Source organism: Pipistrellus kuhlii, unplaced genomic scaffold (assembly GCF_014108245.1).
Source record: "Pipistrellus kuhlii isolate mPipKuh1 unplaced genomic scaffold, mPipKuh1.p scaffold_m20_p_41, whole genome shotgun sequence".
NCBI lineage: Eukaryota > Metazoa > Chordata > Mammalia > Chiroptera > Vespertilionidae > Pipistrellus > Pipistrellus kuhlii.
Window position 1 is genome coordinate 2,234,474 of NW_023425542.1, and position 17,361 is coordinate 2,251,834.

The 17,361-nt window shown below is 42.0% G+C and overlaps 1 protein-coding gene across 13 annotated transcripts in view; it reads right to left on the reverse strand.

The window, feature by feature from the left end:
• The window catches only part of PPP2R5C (protein phosphatase 2 regulatory subunit B'gamma), a 138,429-nt gene that overhangs the window by 52,058 nt on the left and 69,010 nt on the right, over positions 1-17,361 (reverse strand). For 12 of the 13 annotated variants that reach the window (XM_036411730.2, XM_036411723.2, XM_036411727.2 and 9 more), the window contains one exon: positions 3,163-3,362. In XM_036411730.2, coding sequence (XP_036267623.1) covers positions 3,163-3,362 — 200 coding nt within the window. Of the gene's footprint in view, positions 1-3,162; positions 3,363-13,475; positions 13,626-17,361 lie in introns of all 13 variants that reach the window. The other variant, XM_045571965.1, reaches the window with a different exon arrangement.

The window sequence follows — 17,361 nt, forward strand, 5'->3', positions numbered from 1 at the left end:
TTCCATACACGTGATTTAACATAGAATAAATGTATATGTCTACAAATTTAATACATAATGTATACATTTTATTTAAAATAAAATAAATTTAATATATTTGATTTAAAAGAACGTAAATCAATGTGGGAAATGGAAAATTCAATACATGGGGTAGGGATGAATGATTTTTCAATTATTTTAGAAGATGATAAAGTTTAATTCCTACTTATTGCATTAAAAAAAAATCCAAAGCCCACTCGTGGGAGAATATATTTGCCAATGTTATATCCGGTAAGGGCCTAATCTCCAAAATTTATAGGGAACTCATACATCTTAACAAAAAGAAGATAAACAATCCAATCAAAAAATGGGCAAAGGACTTAGACACTTTTCGAAAGTGGACATTAACAGAATGCCAAGAGAAATATGAAAACATGCCCAAAGTCACTAATCGTCTGAGAGATACAAATCAAAATGACAATGAGGTATCTTCTTACACCTGTCAGAATGGCTATCATCAACAAATTGACGAACAACAAGTGCTGCTCAGAATACGGAGAAAAAAGAACACTCGTACACTGCTGGTGGGAATGGAGACTGGTGCAGCCACTGTGGAGAACAGTATGAACTTTCCTCAAAAAATGAAAAAGGAAACCTCCCATTTGACCCAGTGATCCCACTCCTAGGAATATATCCCAAAAAATAAGAAACACCAATCAGAAAGGACATACACACCCCTATGTTCATAGCAGCACAATTTACAATAGCTAAGATTTGGAAACAGCCTAAGTGCCCATCAGCAGATGAGTGGATTAAAAAACAATGGTACATCTACACAATGGAATGCTATGCTGCTGTAAAAAAGAACTTAAAAAAAAATACATTTTATTGTTGGTTTTTTTTTTTACAGAGAGGAAAGGAGAGGGATAGAGCTAGAAACATCAATGAGAGAGAAACATCGCACACCCCCGCAACCAATGTACATGCCCTTGACTGGAATCGAACCTGGGACCTTTCAGTCCGCATACTGACACTCTATCCACTGAGCCAAACTGGTTTTGGTAAAAGAAAGAACTTTTACCATTTGCAACAGCATAGATAGACCTGGAGAGCATTATGCTAAGCGAAATAAGCCAGTCAGAGAAGGAAAGTATTACATGATCTCACTTTTAACTGATGAACAAAAATAGATACAGAGACAGAGAAGTATCGAACAGACCGTCAAATTTCAGAGGGAAGGCAGGGGAGGATGAGGACTTGTATGCATGCAGATAAGCATAACCAATAGACACAGACATTAGCGGGTTGAGGGAATGTGCTAGGAGAATGGGGTGGCCAGGCGAGGTCAATGGGGAATAAAGGAGACATATAATACTATATATAGTACATTAAACAATAAAGAATTTAAAAAAAAAAAAAAAAGCAAATTCATAGCTCTAGCAATATTTTGCTTCTTAAGTCAGGTGGTAGGTCCATGGATGCTTATTTTGTTATTCTTTAAATTACAATATATATGTATTTATATTTACCTTTTTGTATGTATGCTAAATATCACAAATAATGTTAAAGGTTAAAAAAATTAAAAAAAAAAGTCTCAGTATTATAAACAATAAAATAAAATAAAATTCCAGGAGGATTATGAAGTGTATTGTGAACAAGAAAATATGGAGGTATGAGGAGAAAATATCAGAGATTTTTCTTTGTGATTTGGGAGGCCTTCCAAAGTAATTGAAAATTGAAATTAATAAGAGAAAAAAAGATATTCCCCAATCTTCCTTAATGTAAATGGGTAAGGTTTTAGAGTATTTACCGTTCAGTATACTATGTACCTGTGACTAATCTTCAGGTATGAGTTTGGGGAAGAAACCTACTTGGCCTTCACAGCCCTAGTCTGACAATACACTGGTAAATTTGGAACTTTAAAGAGTTTACAATAATATGTTAAAATAATCAAATTGATCTCAATTCCTGACATAACAGATTGTGAATTACAAAAAGAACATTACTCTCATCTTCTTTTCCAAAGCAAACATACAAAAGTGAGGAATAAACACATTTTAGGTCAACAGGTCTAGTCAATTCTGAAATATACAGCTTTGGGCGGGGGCCAAGGGTGGGAGGAGAAGAATCTCTGAATGTAAGGAGTTCAATGAAACTAAGAATTTAAAATTTTATCTTAACAAGGACTCCCTAATAACTGAAGAGTACTAATTTCAAAGACAGATAAAATATCAGCGATTCAAAAAGAATGAGAAACGAGTTCAGTGGCAAATAGTAAGTTTTAATAACTTGAGGCCTCGTATGAAATGTTTCCAGGTGGCACCCACGGAGGTCACAGTGGGAGCATGCAAAAAACCCGAAACAGGCTGTGAAGTAGGAGACAGCAGAGACTGAGATGTGGGGGCTGAATGAAACCAGCCATGAGTTCACTGGAGGACAGAGATCCATGTGTCTTGACATGGCACTGACAGATGGAGGCTGGCTCAGCCAATCAGGATGGACTATCCTGATACCAGCTGGGTCCCATCACTATCTGCACTGAACCGCCACTAGAATTTTCCTGTACATGGAGAACATGTTTACTTCTATATTATATATGGACATTATTATATTAAGGTTATGTATATTAAACACACACACAAAAATTTAAAGATAATAAGTAGAAATAAAAATTCTTACATTTCTATCCCATTTAGTGTCTGTAAGGATTAAATAATTTTAAAAAAATATTTTTTATTGATTTTTACAGAGAGGAAGAGAGAGGGATAGAGAGCTAGAAACATCGATGAGAAAGAATCATCGATCAGCTGCCTCTTGCACACCCCCTATTGGGGATGTGCCCGCAACCAAGGTACATGCCCTTGACCGGAATCGAACCCGGGACCTTTCAGTCCGCAGGCTGACGCTCTATCCACTGAGCCAAACAGATTTTGGCAGGATTAAATAATTTAACTCTTCAATGGGTCCCTAGAAGGCACCCGATTTCCCTCACTGATATCATCACGATAATCCAGGGCACGTTGCAAAGATTTCCATTCTTCAAGGTGGAGCACAAACTCTGGAACAGGAGGACTTTTTGTGGGAAGGGCTGTGTTAGGCTTCAGTATCTCAGCTTATTCTAAGATGTCAGAGTCCTAGTGTAGCTCAGGGTCAGGACGTGCTGGTTAAGCTGCAATCACTTACCATATGGACCACTTCCGGATAGATAGGCTCTGTGATCACATTCCGATTATGGGTGATATATTCCACCATCTCACTTAAAGCAGCTCGTTTTACTTCCTTCCACTTTAGGTCACTTAGTGGATCGGAAACAAAGTCAAAGAGGACACAACACTGACGTAATTTCTGGATAAAAAGCTTCTCTTGTTCAGCAGGAGGAACATCTGAAAAGCAGAAAACAAAGAATATTGATCGCAAAAAATGTTTAACCCCAAATTATTGCAAAACACTTTAAGGGTTCTACTATTTTTAGTCTGAATAAATATTTAAGAAAAAAGAAGTGGGATGTGGTGAACAGAGGTTAAATAGCCCTTAAATAAATGAAAATAAAAAGAACACTCTAGTCACTGCTCAGATTATATGCTTCATATGATAAAATTCCAATATTTCTTACGTCTAAAACCACGTTGAGTGCTGTTCAAAACAAATTCCCTCTAAATGCATTCATTTGAATATTACCTGAGCACCAGTCACCACCATGTGAGCAAGGGAACAAGAGCCAAATGAGGGGCAGGGACACTCACACCAACATGACAGCTGATCACAGGTGCAGGCAAGGTAAGAAATGGTCACACGAAAGACATCCCCTCAGCCGAAACCGGTTTGGCTCAGTGGATAGAGCATCAGTCTGCGGACTGAAGGGTCCTGGGTTCGATTCCGGTCAAAGGCATGTACCTTGGTTGCAGGCACATCCCCAATAGGGGGTGTGCAAGAGGCAACTGTTCAATGATTCTCTCTCATCAATGTTACTAACTCTCTATCCCTCTCTGTGAAAAATCAATAAAATATATTAAAAAAAGAAAAAAAAAAAAAGAAAGATGTCCCCTCAGGTCTGCTGCTGCTGTAAGCTACAGGGAAGTCCGAAGCTTGCCCAGATGAGCTGCTGCACACCCAGCGGGAGCCTACACCCTGGTGCTCCACAGAGCACTTTCCTCTCCTCTTTTTGGGCTCTGGTCAACACGTTACATATGATGGCAGCGACAAAGAAAAGTGCAAATAACACAATCACTGAGTGCTGCCTGGGTCAGGTGCCATCCTAAAAGCTTCCCACGTATTTACACATTGGTTTCACTTATCCTTTAGGATGAAACAAGATTAAGAAATAGATCTAGCAGGTCAAGGTAGAGTTGGAAAGTAATGGAGCTCTGTATGTCTTTCCAGAATTCCGGGAAGCTTGGAAAACGATCTGCCAGGGCGAGGCTGACAGCTTCTCGGGGTGAGGATGAGATCAGGGGGATACTAACAATGGGGTTTATTGATACAGGCACTGAAATCTGTCCATGATTTGCCAACTGTCTTAGAAGATTTATGTAACTCAGTGACCCAATATTTTCCAAGGGATCAATAAATGGTGTTTCAATATCGTTCAAGGACAAAAGAGCCATTCAAAGAGCAAGATAGTCCTTTGGATTTTAATGTGATGAAATGTACAGACAGTTTATTAATATGGTTTTAGATTCCACATTGCAGGTTCCTTCAGGAAACTATCCATTGTTAAGTTTGGTGTAATATCAAAGAAAACATCCACAACAATCTGAGCAGACTATTAAAATACTCCTCTTCCCAGTCATGCCTTCCTACACTTCAACCAAAACGGAACTCAGAGGCACCCAGGAGAATCCAGCTATCTCCTATGAAGCCAGGCATTCAAGATTTGGAAAAAAAATAAAACAATGCCGCCCTCTCATTAGAGTTGCTTTAGAAAACATGGCTATTTTCATAACAGTATATTATTTCTGTTCACATGCAATAGGTAAGTCATTTTAGTAATAATTAATGAATAATGCTAATTATTCATTATTTTTGTGCAGTTTAATTTCAAATGTGGTCACTATTGGTAGCTACACCCACATCACAAAAGCTTTGTGGAGTCCCATATATCAATACTTTCTCCTAATGTGAAGGGGTCCTGAGATGGAATGTGCTCAGACCACTGGCCCACACCAGCCTGCCCCTAGGGTGTGTCCGCTGGGACCACCACCTCTTTCCCATTGAGTCCTCTGGCTCCTCTTTCCAGCCCTAACTGTCCACCTCCTGCTCAGAGTTCTTCTACAGGCCTCTCCTTCTTCCAAGTTAGAGCGGATGTGTTACTCTCAGCTGGTCACTTAGCACTTCCTGTTGCTCTAAACAGGTAGCTATCTTCCCCAACTAGAAGCTTTTGGAGGGCAGGTGCCAGGTTATGATGTTTTTCTGCCTGAATTGAATCACTGTGGGGGAAACTTTGGCTCCCTTGCTTCCTGTACTGCCTGCAGCAGGGCAAGGGCATTAAGGCCTCCGGAATACTTAGGAGACCATGGGAATCAAAATTTGATTCATAAATACTGTAATCACTCAGTGATTATGCAACCATTTTAACTGAGTAACGTCATTACAATGTTTGGGTCTCTTACCATTAAAACATCCAGCCTTTTCCAATGAAAAGCTTTCATTTTCTGAATGGCCTCCTTGCCTGACTTCAACCCTCACTCACTTTTATACTTTGTTCAGCCTCCAGTTTGCAGGATTACCTTATGAGCTCATTCTGTAGCCACAGTTTGTATATTTGGAACCTTTGGGTATTCTCACGTTCTTGACAGTGCAGGGAAGCCTGTATTTAACCCATGACACTGCGTGGCTTTGAAGAAGTGGCGGTGAGTCCTCTAAGCACACATGTAAGGACAGTGCCAGGCAGACACCACCGTACCATGTGGAGATGAGAGCACATACACACTGAGAGCCCAAATGCTGTGCTCACGGCCACCACAGCGCTAAGTGGCACAGCACAGACGTGACTGTACAATATATTCTAACACAAGTGCTTCGGAAGACAAGGTGATGCTGGGGTCATTCCAGGCACCTAAGTCTTACATGTACCAAAAGGTCCTAAAAGCATCAGCCACTTTTAAACACAGGACAGAACCGACATTCAAAAAGATGACTCAGTTGTCACCAAAACATGAAAACAAATCCATTATAATTAAGAAGAGCAAATTAAAATCCCCTTTCCTCCCATAAAAGTTCTATTTAAAATTCCTCAAAAAAGGCAAGAAAATATCAAATTTGTAGAAATTATATAAATTCTTCCAGGGTTCCAAACAGCGATGAAGTTACTGTACTATTTTTGTTTATAGTTTATAAAAGTTTCTGATTATTATCTCATGGGCTCTCTTTACTTTTTAAAACCTCATTTGGCTATTTTTGCAATTTCACTATTTAAAAAAAAATCTGTATCATAATAATAAAATTGAGCACAACAACAATAACATCCTTAATCCCTGTCAGATATTTCCATATGTGTTCTGAATGCCACTTAATTTAGCTTCTTATTGGTCAGTGTACTGAAAAGTCTTACTTTCTGCTTTATTAATAGGACTGCACCACTGGGGAGTAAAAACCAGTGCAGGTGGTGAAAGAAGAGGCTTTTAGCCTCAATGTATTCTGATGTTTTAACAGTATAAATCAGTTAGTTTTGTAATTAAAAAACAAAGTCTTTATAAGTTAGCACTGCTAATCTCGAAGGAGGTAAAGAGGTATGACAGAATATAACCTGTACTTGACTCCTTCGATTACCCATGTGCTGGGGACCAAATGAGAGAAACTAACCAGGACTGATACTTGGTATGTTATACTTCCGTGCTTGGTATCCAAGACTGCCTGACTCTTACATAATCAATCATGACTCTAAGATTTGACCCAACTTTTTCAATTACTACCTCTTGGAGCAGATTTTTTTTTTTTTTTAAAGAATTTTGAATTCTTCCCATGAATAATAGTGGCTTACTTTAATTTTAAATTATACACAGAGTAATAACCTTGACACAGTTGTTCCAAAACATACTCAAGTGCAGCCTGTTGGAGTGGCTCATGGACTAGAAAGGGGTGTAAAAAGGACCCCTGCCAGGAAAAGTCCCAATATACCACCCAAAAGTCCAACACCATATTGAAACTACTGACCTTACAGAAAAAGGAACAGTAAAGAGCTATCACAGAGTTTAGGCTAATAGTCTCAACATGATATTAATACTTCCTCTTATTATTTATGAAACTAAGAGCTGTAACATTCTTCTACACAAATACTACCACAGCATCTTAGGTTTGTATGTCTTTATACCCTCTCACCCCTCCCCGGCATTTTCACTGATTTGCTATGGTGAACTTGTGATACTTTCCAATTATTTCAAGGCCAATCCTTAATGATATCAGGAGCAAAACGTATGGGCATCCTTGTGCAAAAGCTGTAGGGGGCGAAGGGAAGAGGGCTGACCGTGGCATTGGAAATAACATAAGGTGGATTTAAGAATGTACGCATATTATTTTAAAAACATATTTATAAAGGGAATCCTGTAGCTAACAAGTGGTGAACGGATGCTTAGTGAAGGTTACCATGAGAGCAGAAGGGAGCACCATTTCTGGCTCGGCAGGTGCTCCTGGTCCCACAGGGCATCAGTAGCACCGAGCAAGCTACACAGAGTGGGCTTGTTCCACTGACTCCTGACCTCCAACATGGGGGCAAGCCCCGGTCACCCAAGGTGACAACCAACTTCCACTTTATTTTCTTCTGCTACAAAGAATAAAAAAGTCAGCGGTGCTAACATTTACTATGCAAACTGATACATGCTGGAGGTGTGTGCTTGAGCCTGCTCTGCAGCCAAGCATGTGTGATCAGTCTGGAGACCTGAGAGACAGTAAGAAGCCTCACAGTTAGTACCGGCAATTCAAAGTGACCAATCATATCACACCACCTGCACAGGTGCTGCAAGCAATGTGTACAACACTTCCAGAGGGACTGACAGGCATGACGTAAGGCACCGTAATAGGATAAGGCTGAATTACCACTGTCTGGTATATATGAAGAGACACCATGTGCACTCTGTTGGTGACAGATTAAAAAAAAAAAAAAAAAGCCACGCCCACTCCCACAAGACGAGTTTTGGTGGTGAAAAAAAACCACTCCCAAGACACAAAAGGACCAGATCTCTGCGGACAGGTGCACATGAACCAGGCGGTCTGGTGCAGAGAGGATGTCTTCCCCAAAATAACTGTGACCCCAATGAAACAGAGACAGAGCTACAAACACTACAGGCCTAGAGCCATGGTCAGCAAACTGCGGCTCTCGAGCCACATGCGTTCTTTGACCCCTTGAGTGTGGATCTTCAACAAAATACCACGGCCTGGGAAAGTCTATTTTGGAGAAGTGCCGTTAGAAGAAGTTTAAGTTTAAAAAATTTGGCTCTCAGAAAAAATTTCAATCGTTGTCCTGTTGATATTTGGCTCTGTTGACTAATGAGTTTGCCGACCACTGGCCTAGAGGATGCCAACTCAGGAGATGTCCATATGTGCGCTCAGGAGGGTACGAACTACTGCCTGGTCACCCACATGCTATTGGCTAAGCAGACCTTGTGTCGCCATACCATCTGAGTGTTCATCTGCCTTCCCAAGAGCTTAGTGTGTGGGGCCTCTGAAAGTAAACGAAAACAAACGAGCAATCTCTCCAAAGCAAAGAGCCAAACCTTCAGCTGTGTGTCATCTTGTTTTTCTAATACATCTATTCTTAGTACAAAGTGAACAGGAATAAAGTTATATCAACCACTAACAGTCTGGAGTAAATTTGGTGCTCTTCATTAAAATGTACCAAATTTCACTCAACTTGATTTCCTATAGGAGGGAACTTAGCAGATGGCACATTTCCCCTACCAAGAAAACAATGCTCAGCAATATGATTTTGTTTATGAAAGAGAAAATTCACCCACCATTTACTGTACTGACCACTGTCCTCTGGCCTAGACACATGTCTGCAGGCGTGGGCACTCTCTGGTAGCGGTCACTGCTCCCTGCACCTGCACCACAGAGCCTTGGAGTAAGACTCACTGCCTGTGGACTCTGCCCTTTGCCTTGTTCTGCTCCATGCCTCAGCTATTCTTGGCTTTTATATTTCCTACATTGATCTGGAGAGAGTGGAGGTCTTTGCAACACATAATTTTTTAGATTTATCCTTAGGTATCTGTTGTACCAGAAATCTAGACGAACCGTAAAGCTTCACTAATGAAGACAGCCAAACCTGAAATGCCACAGAGAACAGAGTCCAGAACAGGCCTGTGCGCATGTGGATACATGGCTTATGATGACTGGATTACAGAGCAGTGAAAAAAGGCCAGTCTTTAAATATATGATGCTGGAACAAGCTGGTACTAGGGATGAAAAAAGAAGGAGAAAGGAAGGAAAAGTAAAGAAAGATGGGGAGGAAGGGGGATGGCGAAGGGAAAGGTGAGGGGTGTGGGAGAAGGAAAAGAAAAGAAAAAGAAGTTGGATTACATCCTATATAATAAAACCTTAATTTGCAAATCAACCGACCAGTGGATCAACTGGTCACTATGATGCGCTCTGACCACCAGGGGGCAGATGCTCAAAGCAGGACTGTGTGCTCCCACAGGGGGAGTGCTGCTCAGCAAGAAGCTGGGCTCATGGCTGGCGAGAGCAGTGGCGGTGGTGGGAGTCTCTCCAGCCTTCATGGCAGTGCTAAGGAACAGTGAGCTGAGCAGTAAGGAGCAGTGGACAAGCGAGCGGTAAGGGTGAGGGTTCTCAGACTGTGAGAGGGACCCTGGACTGTGAGAGGGATGTCTGCCTACCACCTTAGGCCCGATCCCCAGGGGGATCCAGCAGGTGGACATCCCCCAAGGGGTCCCGGACTGTGAGAGGGCACAAGTCGGGCTGAGGGACCACCCTCCTCCTCCAGTGCATGAATTTTGTGCACCAGTGCTCTAGTTACATATAAAAATAAGCTTCTGGAAAGTTAGGACTTAAATCTAAAATAGAGCTTGAATGCTTTTATAAAGTAATACAGAAAAATTATTATGTAAAGGACGAGGTAGAGAAGAACTTAAGATATAAAAACAGGAATTTTAAAAGATTGATAAACTGAATTATATAAAATCAAACATTTTATTTTTCATCAAGACACCACCAAGAATAAAAAGACAAACCACAGAGTAGGGGAACTACCTGAATACATATAGTCAATGAATTCATATGAAGAATATATTAACTTTTCCAATAAATCAGTAAGAAAAATCCAGAGTATCAAGAGAAAAGTAGGCAAAAGTCTTAAGCAGGAACTTCACAAAATGTACCCAAATGGCTAATCACGTATGAAAAGATTGTCACCCATTAATAACTAGAGAAATGCAAACGGAAACCACAATGAGATACCACTAGACACCCAACACACAGAAGATGCATAGTGGTGGGAGGTCCTGGGCAGGAGTTCCCACAGTGCTGAGCGGGCTGCAGATCGGGTGGAGTGCAGGGCAGACACATGCTCTGTGGCACATAACGCACTCAATTAGGCACACACACACACACACACGTGCGCTCAACAACGTAGGTAAGAGAATGTTCACAGCAGCCCCATGTCCATCAGTAGTGGTTATCTTACAATATTCCAAAACTATGGAGATGAATGAAGAACAGTTATACATAATAAGGATAAATCTTACAAAACACTGTTGAGTGAAAGAGGGGAGATAAAAAGGATTAATTCAGTGTGATTTCATTTACATAAAGCATAGAAATGGCATCCTGAAACCAATATAAGACCTAGAAGGAGCTTTTGGGTGCCTGGTCTGACTAGTGGTTACATGAGCAATTACTTTATAATTATTCATTGTACACGTTTTATATGCTTCTGTTTGTGAGTTATATTTTAAATTATAAAGGCTACATAATATGTGCATATTGCAAAAAAACACCCACACCCTCTTTCCTCCCAAAGGCATCCATTGTTACCAGTTGGTGTGTCCCCAGAGTTGCTCCATGCACACAGCCCAGGCATACTGTATGTACATGTAAGCCTTTCCACAAGGCTCTAGATGACTCAACACTGAAAACCTCCAAACTAACCTTGAAACACATGCACACACGTGCACTCCCAACACATTTTTTTAAAAAAATATATATTTTATTGATTTTTTACAGAGAGGGAGAGAGAGGAATATAGAGTTAGGAACATCGATGAGAGAGAATCATTGATCAGCTGTCTCTTGCATACCCCCTACTAGGGATGTGCCCGCAACCAAGGTACATGCCCTTGATCAGAATCGAACCTGGGACCTTTCAGTCCGCAGCTGATGCTCTATCCACTGAGCCAAACCGGTTTCGGCCCAACACATTTTCTAACGTTCCTCTACAATGTAGAGTCTACATAGTGCTTATGCTGAAGAATTTAACAAGGGTATTGTTGTGTTTTATTTTTAAATGAAAATAAATTTCCCAATCAAGATGAAGTTCTAAGTGATCTTTAATTATTTTCTATTTATATAAAGTTTCTCCCTCTTCCTATTTTTCTAAGAAAATATAAGCAATTATGATCCCAAACGTGTAATATAAACTGGAGGTATGACTTGCTTATCAGATCTAATGCATCTGGTGTAAAGCAACTGAGACATGGAAACAGGTTTGAGTGGTACAATCCTGAGTACGTAGCCTGTATCATAAGGAATTATAAAATGTATACAACATACATGCCAGGCACTGTACTAGATACTGACAGTTACCTGTGGCGGACTGAGGTGCAAAAATAATGTTGAAAATTCCGGAGATAAACAATTCATAAGTTTCAAATCGTGCATCATTCTGAGGAGTATGATAAAATCTTGCGCTGTCCCACACTGCCCCATCCAGGACATGACTGATCCCTTTGTCCAGTGTATTCTCGCTGTATGTGCTACCAGCCCATTAGTCACTTAGGCGCTGACTCAGTTATCAAATGAACTGTTGTGGTGTCGAGGTAGCTTGTGTTCAAGTCTCCTTCATAGTAGTCTAACACTCTGTCACATGTCCACGTCATTCTCTCACTTCATCTCATCACATAGACACTATCTCATGTCATTACAAGGAGGGTGAGAAAAATACAATACCAATCTTTCGAGAGAACACATTCACATAGTTATTACAGTATACTGTTCTATTTTATTATTCGCTAGTATTAATCTCTTAGTGTGCATAATTTATAAATCAAGGTTTATCATAGCGGTATATGTAAGGAAAAACAGTATAGGTAAGGTTCAGTACTAGTAATAGTTTCAGGCACCCATGGGGGATGCTGAAACATACTCTCTGTGGATAAGGAAGGGCGACTGTACTTGATCTAAAAGAAAACAACTAATATCTGTGAGAAGTGCTATGACCGAGACATGTGAGGTACAGTAGAGATCCAGGGGCTGGGATGGGTTGAGGGAAGCGTTTCCTGGGGGAAGGAGCCATGAGGCTGAGGCCTGCTGTGGAGGTACCGAAGTCCCCTCAGGGGGAAAATGTTATCTATAGGTCCCCAGTTCTCAGCCCAGAGGGCCTGGAAGTCATGGGACAAATGAAATAGGGTGCTTTTTCCCGGAAAATCAATTCCTTCCCCAAAAGACAGACCTTAAATTAGGACACTACTGATTCTATTTCACAAGCCCTAAATTACTAATACAGAATCCTTGGTCAGAAATTCTCACAGAAGAGGGCCTTTGTCTTGTTCACCACTTCAGCCTTCATAGCTAACACTGGCTAAGCACACAGTGGGACCTCAAATATTTGTTGAATGAACAAATCAGGTAATGAAGGAAACAAATTCAGGTAATTTAACTGAGAGGCAGCATAATTTAAAATCTATTTATATTCCAAGTATCAGAGTAGAATGCACAGTCTACAAAAACTCAAGATAAAACCAAGAACAAAAAGAAAAAGAGACTGCTAGAAATAGGCATTTCAGCACTCTTGATCTGTCTCACAGCCAGAGGCACTTTGATAGAGAAATGTGAGCGGTGCTAGGGGTAGAGAGATTCGAATCACAGAGGGCTTTTACCAAATGAGTGATACAACCTGATCTGGGAATAAGAAAGATCTGTTCAGAAGGGACTGAGGGACTGAAATTAAAATGCCAGAAGCACAAAGATGTACCTTGGAAGAGAAGGCTGGTCCATGAAACCAGTTTCCCAGTCTTCTCAGGAGGCAACCACAAGGCCTGGGTTCTGGTTCCTCAGGTGTGGGCCCGCCAGGGATCATCTTTGGTAACAATGAACTCCGACCCTATAAATCTAACCATCTACAACTTGAAAGCAAGATGAACATGACGAAATGAAATATTCACTTTATGTATTTGAAGCAATGAGACTAACTTCTATCCTGACCCTTAGCATCCACATAATTTCAAATGTGAGTTAATTCCTAACTCAACTGTTCCTAACTCAATGTTCTTCAAAATGACAATAAACTTCTCAATGTCAAAATGCAGGTATCAGTTTGCCCATTCTAACATATACATTTTCCAAGTGAACATCCCCCAAATCAAGTTGTGTCTTTCAGTTGACAGCTGCTGTCTCCTTCCTTCTTGGTAACCCTTAAAATGGTTTGCCCTCTGCTCGGTAGCACTCAGACCCGAAGAGACACTGTGGTAAGGCTTCAGTGGTTATCTACAATAATAAAAGCGTAATATGCTAATTAGACCAGATGTCCTTCCTTCCGGACAAAGCCTCAGCAGGCGGGGTTGTGGCAGTGGTGGGGGCCGAGGCCCTTGCACAAATTTCGTGCATCAGGTCTCTAGTTATTTCATAAACACTGAGCCCCCAAGCACTGTCTACATGACCTAATGTCAAGGAGATGGAGTGACAGTGGTGACTCAAAATATACAGGAGTGCTCACTATTGAAGAACACCATTGCTGGCTACTGTATGGAGCTTCTGTTAGCCAGTGTTCCAAGAGAAAGAGTCAGAAGCAGGGGCATTCCTCCGTTCCCAGCACTCTAGCCCCCTTTTTAGGTGTCCTGCCTACTATGCTAATTTGCATAGAAATGTGGTAATATTGTAAGGCTGGCCAGCAGTTCCCACATGGATATTTTCGTCTTAAAATAATGTTTTCTTAGAGACAACCAGTATCTAAAAATTCATTGAGTGTTTCCTTTAATTTAAACCCAACTCTGTAGTCCATCAGGGGCCAAGTTTGAGGTGGAAACCAGCTCAGGATGAGCAGATTTTGTGTGGATCCCACAGCAAAGTAGTTGCCCCAAACCTGAAGCTCTCTCCTCCCTCCTTAGACATGAGAGATCTGCCTTCCTTTCAATTTTCTGTGATTCTTCAGCTTGCCTTTATTTGTACATATAGAAAGGGGTGAATTCACTTTCCTCACAACTTCCCCCTCTACCCCCCGCCACCCCCACCAACTCCCACCCACTGCCCCTTTCTCAAAAATTACAGTGTAATTCCATTTCAAAAACAGTGACTGGAGCCAAGATCTAGCTCGCCTCGCCCTTTGCCCCTGAGAACTGGCACCCTCACCAGGGACTGGGTGGAGAGGGAGTGCGGCACACTGAGATAAGAGAAGGCCAGGAGAAACTGGCTTCCGCAGAAAAGGAAGTGAATTTTTCAGTGAAGAAGTATCCTGGAAGAAACAAATGATTTCTAGTCTAGGTTCCACAACAGTTAAAACAGGGTGAAGTCATGAGAATCTAAGCCTCAGGTTCCATAAGCTATATGACCTCTGTAGACCCACATGTTCAGAAACATGACCTCATCTCCTGGGACAGCTGACACGTAAGAGAAATTCAAGTGGTCTTAGCTGAATTTGAAGCCTTGGCTTTTTTATAGGGAAAGATGAAGATGAGTCAGACTCCTAGGAATCTATATATATAAAAGCGTAAGTGACCGTCGATCTGGTGATGTGCATAGACCACCAGGAGGCAGACGCTCAACGCAGGAGCTGCCAAGCTGCAGTGACTTGGCAGCGGCGGTTCTTGGGTGACACACCCTGGAACCAGAGAGGAGGGAGCCCAATTACGGGGTGCATCACCCGAAAACTGCCCTCTCGCAATCTGGAACCCCTCGGGGGGAGGGGAGGTGTCGGGGAGCCAGTTTTGGCCCGATCTCCATGGGCCAGGCCAAGGGACCCCACTGGTGCATGAATTCAGGCTCTGGGCCTCTAGTAAAGATATAAATCCCCAAACAGCCTGACTTGTTGACAAGGACCCTGTTTCCTGTTTAGATCTCATTCTGGAATGCCTTGTGGGGAACAGCTAGACACTCCCCATTAGGTCAAGTGAGTTCAACACTTTGAGTGGATCCATCCATATCACTTCAACTTCCACTTAGATTAGCACTTTTGGTGAAACACTAAATATTAATCTTACTTACGTAAATGGTGACCAATTACCAACATAGCTCATTATCTAAAGCATAACGACAGGTACTACTTCAGGAAAAATAGCCGATTTTATCACATATGATGAACAAGGAACTGCCAAAGGAAGATTCCGAAAATTTGAATATGTTTATCAGCAGACAGAACAGTGTAGAGCTGTGGGAAGGACATGCTGAAAATACACACACATTCTTTTCAGTTTCTATTTTAAATCCCTCTTCCCTTTCTCTGTGTCTCAGACAGATACAAGGGTTTTTTTCTGGACACAAGCTCTTTTATGATGAATTCCGGAGGGCTGCAGCAAGGGGGAATAATCAAGGGACAACACAGTCAAATAAGCCTCAGGGCCCTAAAGTGATACAGACATCATGACACATACAGGGAACCACAAAATCAGGGACCATGTGTGTTCTCATGGGGAGGAGGAGCAAATGAAAATTGGTGCTAAATCCCTCTAGTCCCCATTCCCAGGATCTGCTGACTCCTCATCTTCACCCCTGTGGGATTAGTATTAGTTAACAGTGGTTTTTTTTTTTTTGTTTTTTTTTTTAATTGATTTCAGAGAGGAAGGGAGAGGGAGAGAGATAGAAACATCAATGATGAGTGAGAATCATTGATCAGCTGCCTCCTGCATGCCCCCTACTAGGGATCTAGCCCGCAATTGGAGCATAAGCCCTTGACCAGAATTGAACCTGAGACCCTTCAATCTACAGGCTGACGCTCTATCCACTGAGCCAAACTGGCTAGGGCAATAGTGTTAATATTAACCTATGCTGGGTTCCACTCTATATCTCACTTGGTCATCAACTAATCCTGGGAGGAGGCCAACAGTGTAAAGATACAAGCCAATAAAGAAAAATGATAGTTCTTCCTGGTGGTGGGAGTGGCCTATGGCCTCCTGGGGACTGGACAAGCGTTCCCAGGGGCCTTCTGACTCTCACTGTAATCCTAGGCGGGACGGAGGCTGAGAGGGGGTATGGCATCCTCCACTTCCTCTGTATTCTAGCAAATGACAGGTGCTCAACAAATGTGTCATATAAACTAATGATGCTGACGGGACAAAACTGCAGGTGTTCATAACCAGTGATTTCCACACTCCTGCATAAGGCATCCCTCTTAGACAGGGTGCCCCTCACCCCCTGCCCAGTGGAGAGGGCAAGAAAGAATCCTGAGGCATAAACTAAAGGGAAACTTCACACTGCTTGCGCCTGCCACTTTACTATCTTAATACATAAATTATAAAGAGAACACTTTAAACTCAAGAGCTTGGATACAGTAAGACAGAAACACTGCAAGGCTACTCTGGCAGGAAGACAAGCCCACGGCAGGCCTGTCCACCTGTGCCAGCAGATGTGACCAGCCAGGGCCTGGACCCAGGCCTGTGAAACTGGAGGGCAATCCTGGGGGAGACACCCAGCACCTTGCTCACTCCCACTTGCACCCCCAGAGCACGCCTCTTTAGGGCAGGGGTGATTCGTGGTGACACTGCTCTGTGATGAAACCCTCCCTGACACCCCTGTCACAAGAGAGTAATGGCTCTGAGGTTGAGTCTAGGTGGGTCCTTGGACGGAGCACACAGAAGGACAAAAGCAAAGCTCACTGCTATTTTTTAGGAAACTGTCCAGTGGCGGCTCCCCAGCTGCGCAAAGCTAGCTATTAAGCAAAGTTACCAGCCTAGAGGGCAGTGGCCCCTGCTTGCCTCTGCTAAAAGGACTCTGGCCCTGGAGACACCCACCTCTCGCCACTTTATAGAAGGGTCTGAGCACATCATGCTGCCCAAATCACACACAACTGTCATTCATTTAGCCTATCACCACAGGGCCCCCTACCCTGGAGAACAGGCCACTTTAACATATGATGTTTTTCTTATTAGTTAAAATGAGAAATACTCTAATTTTCTGGTATCTGTTGAAAGACATTTAATTAATTCTTTTTCTGCTTATATTATCCCAAATTGCACACCAAATTGAAAGGCAGTAGGGGCAGGTGGAAGAGGGTAAAGGGGGAATGAATGGT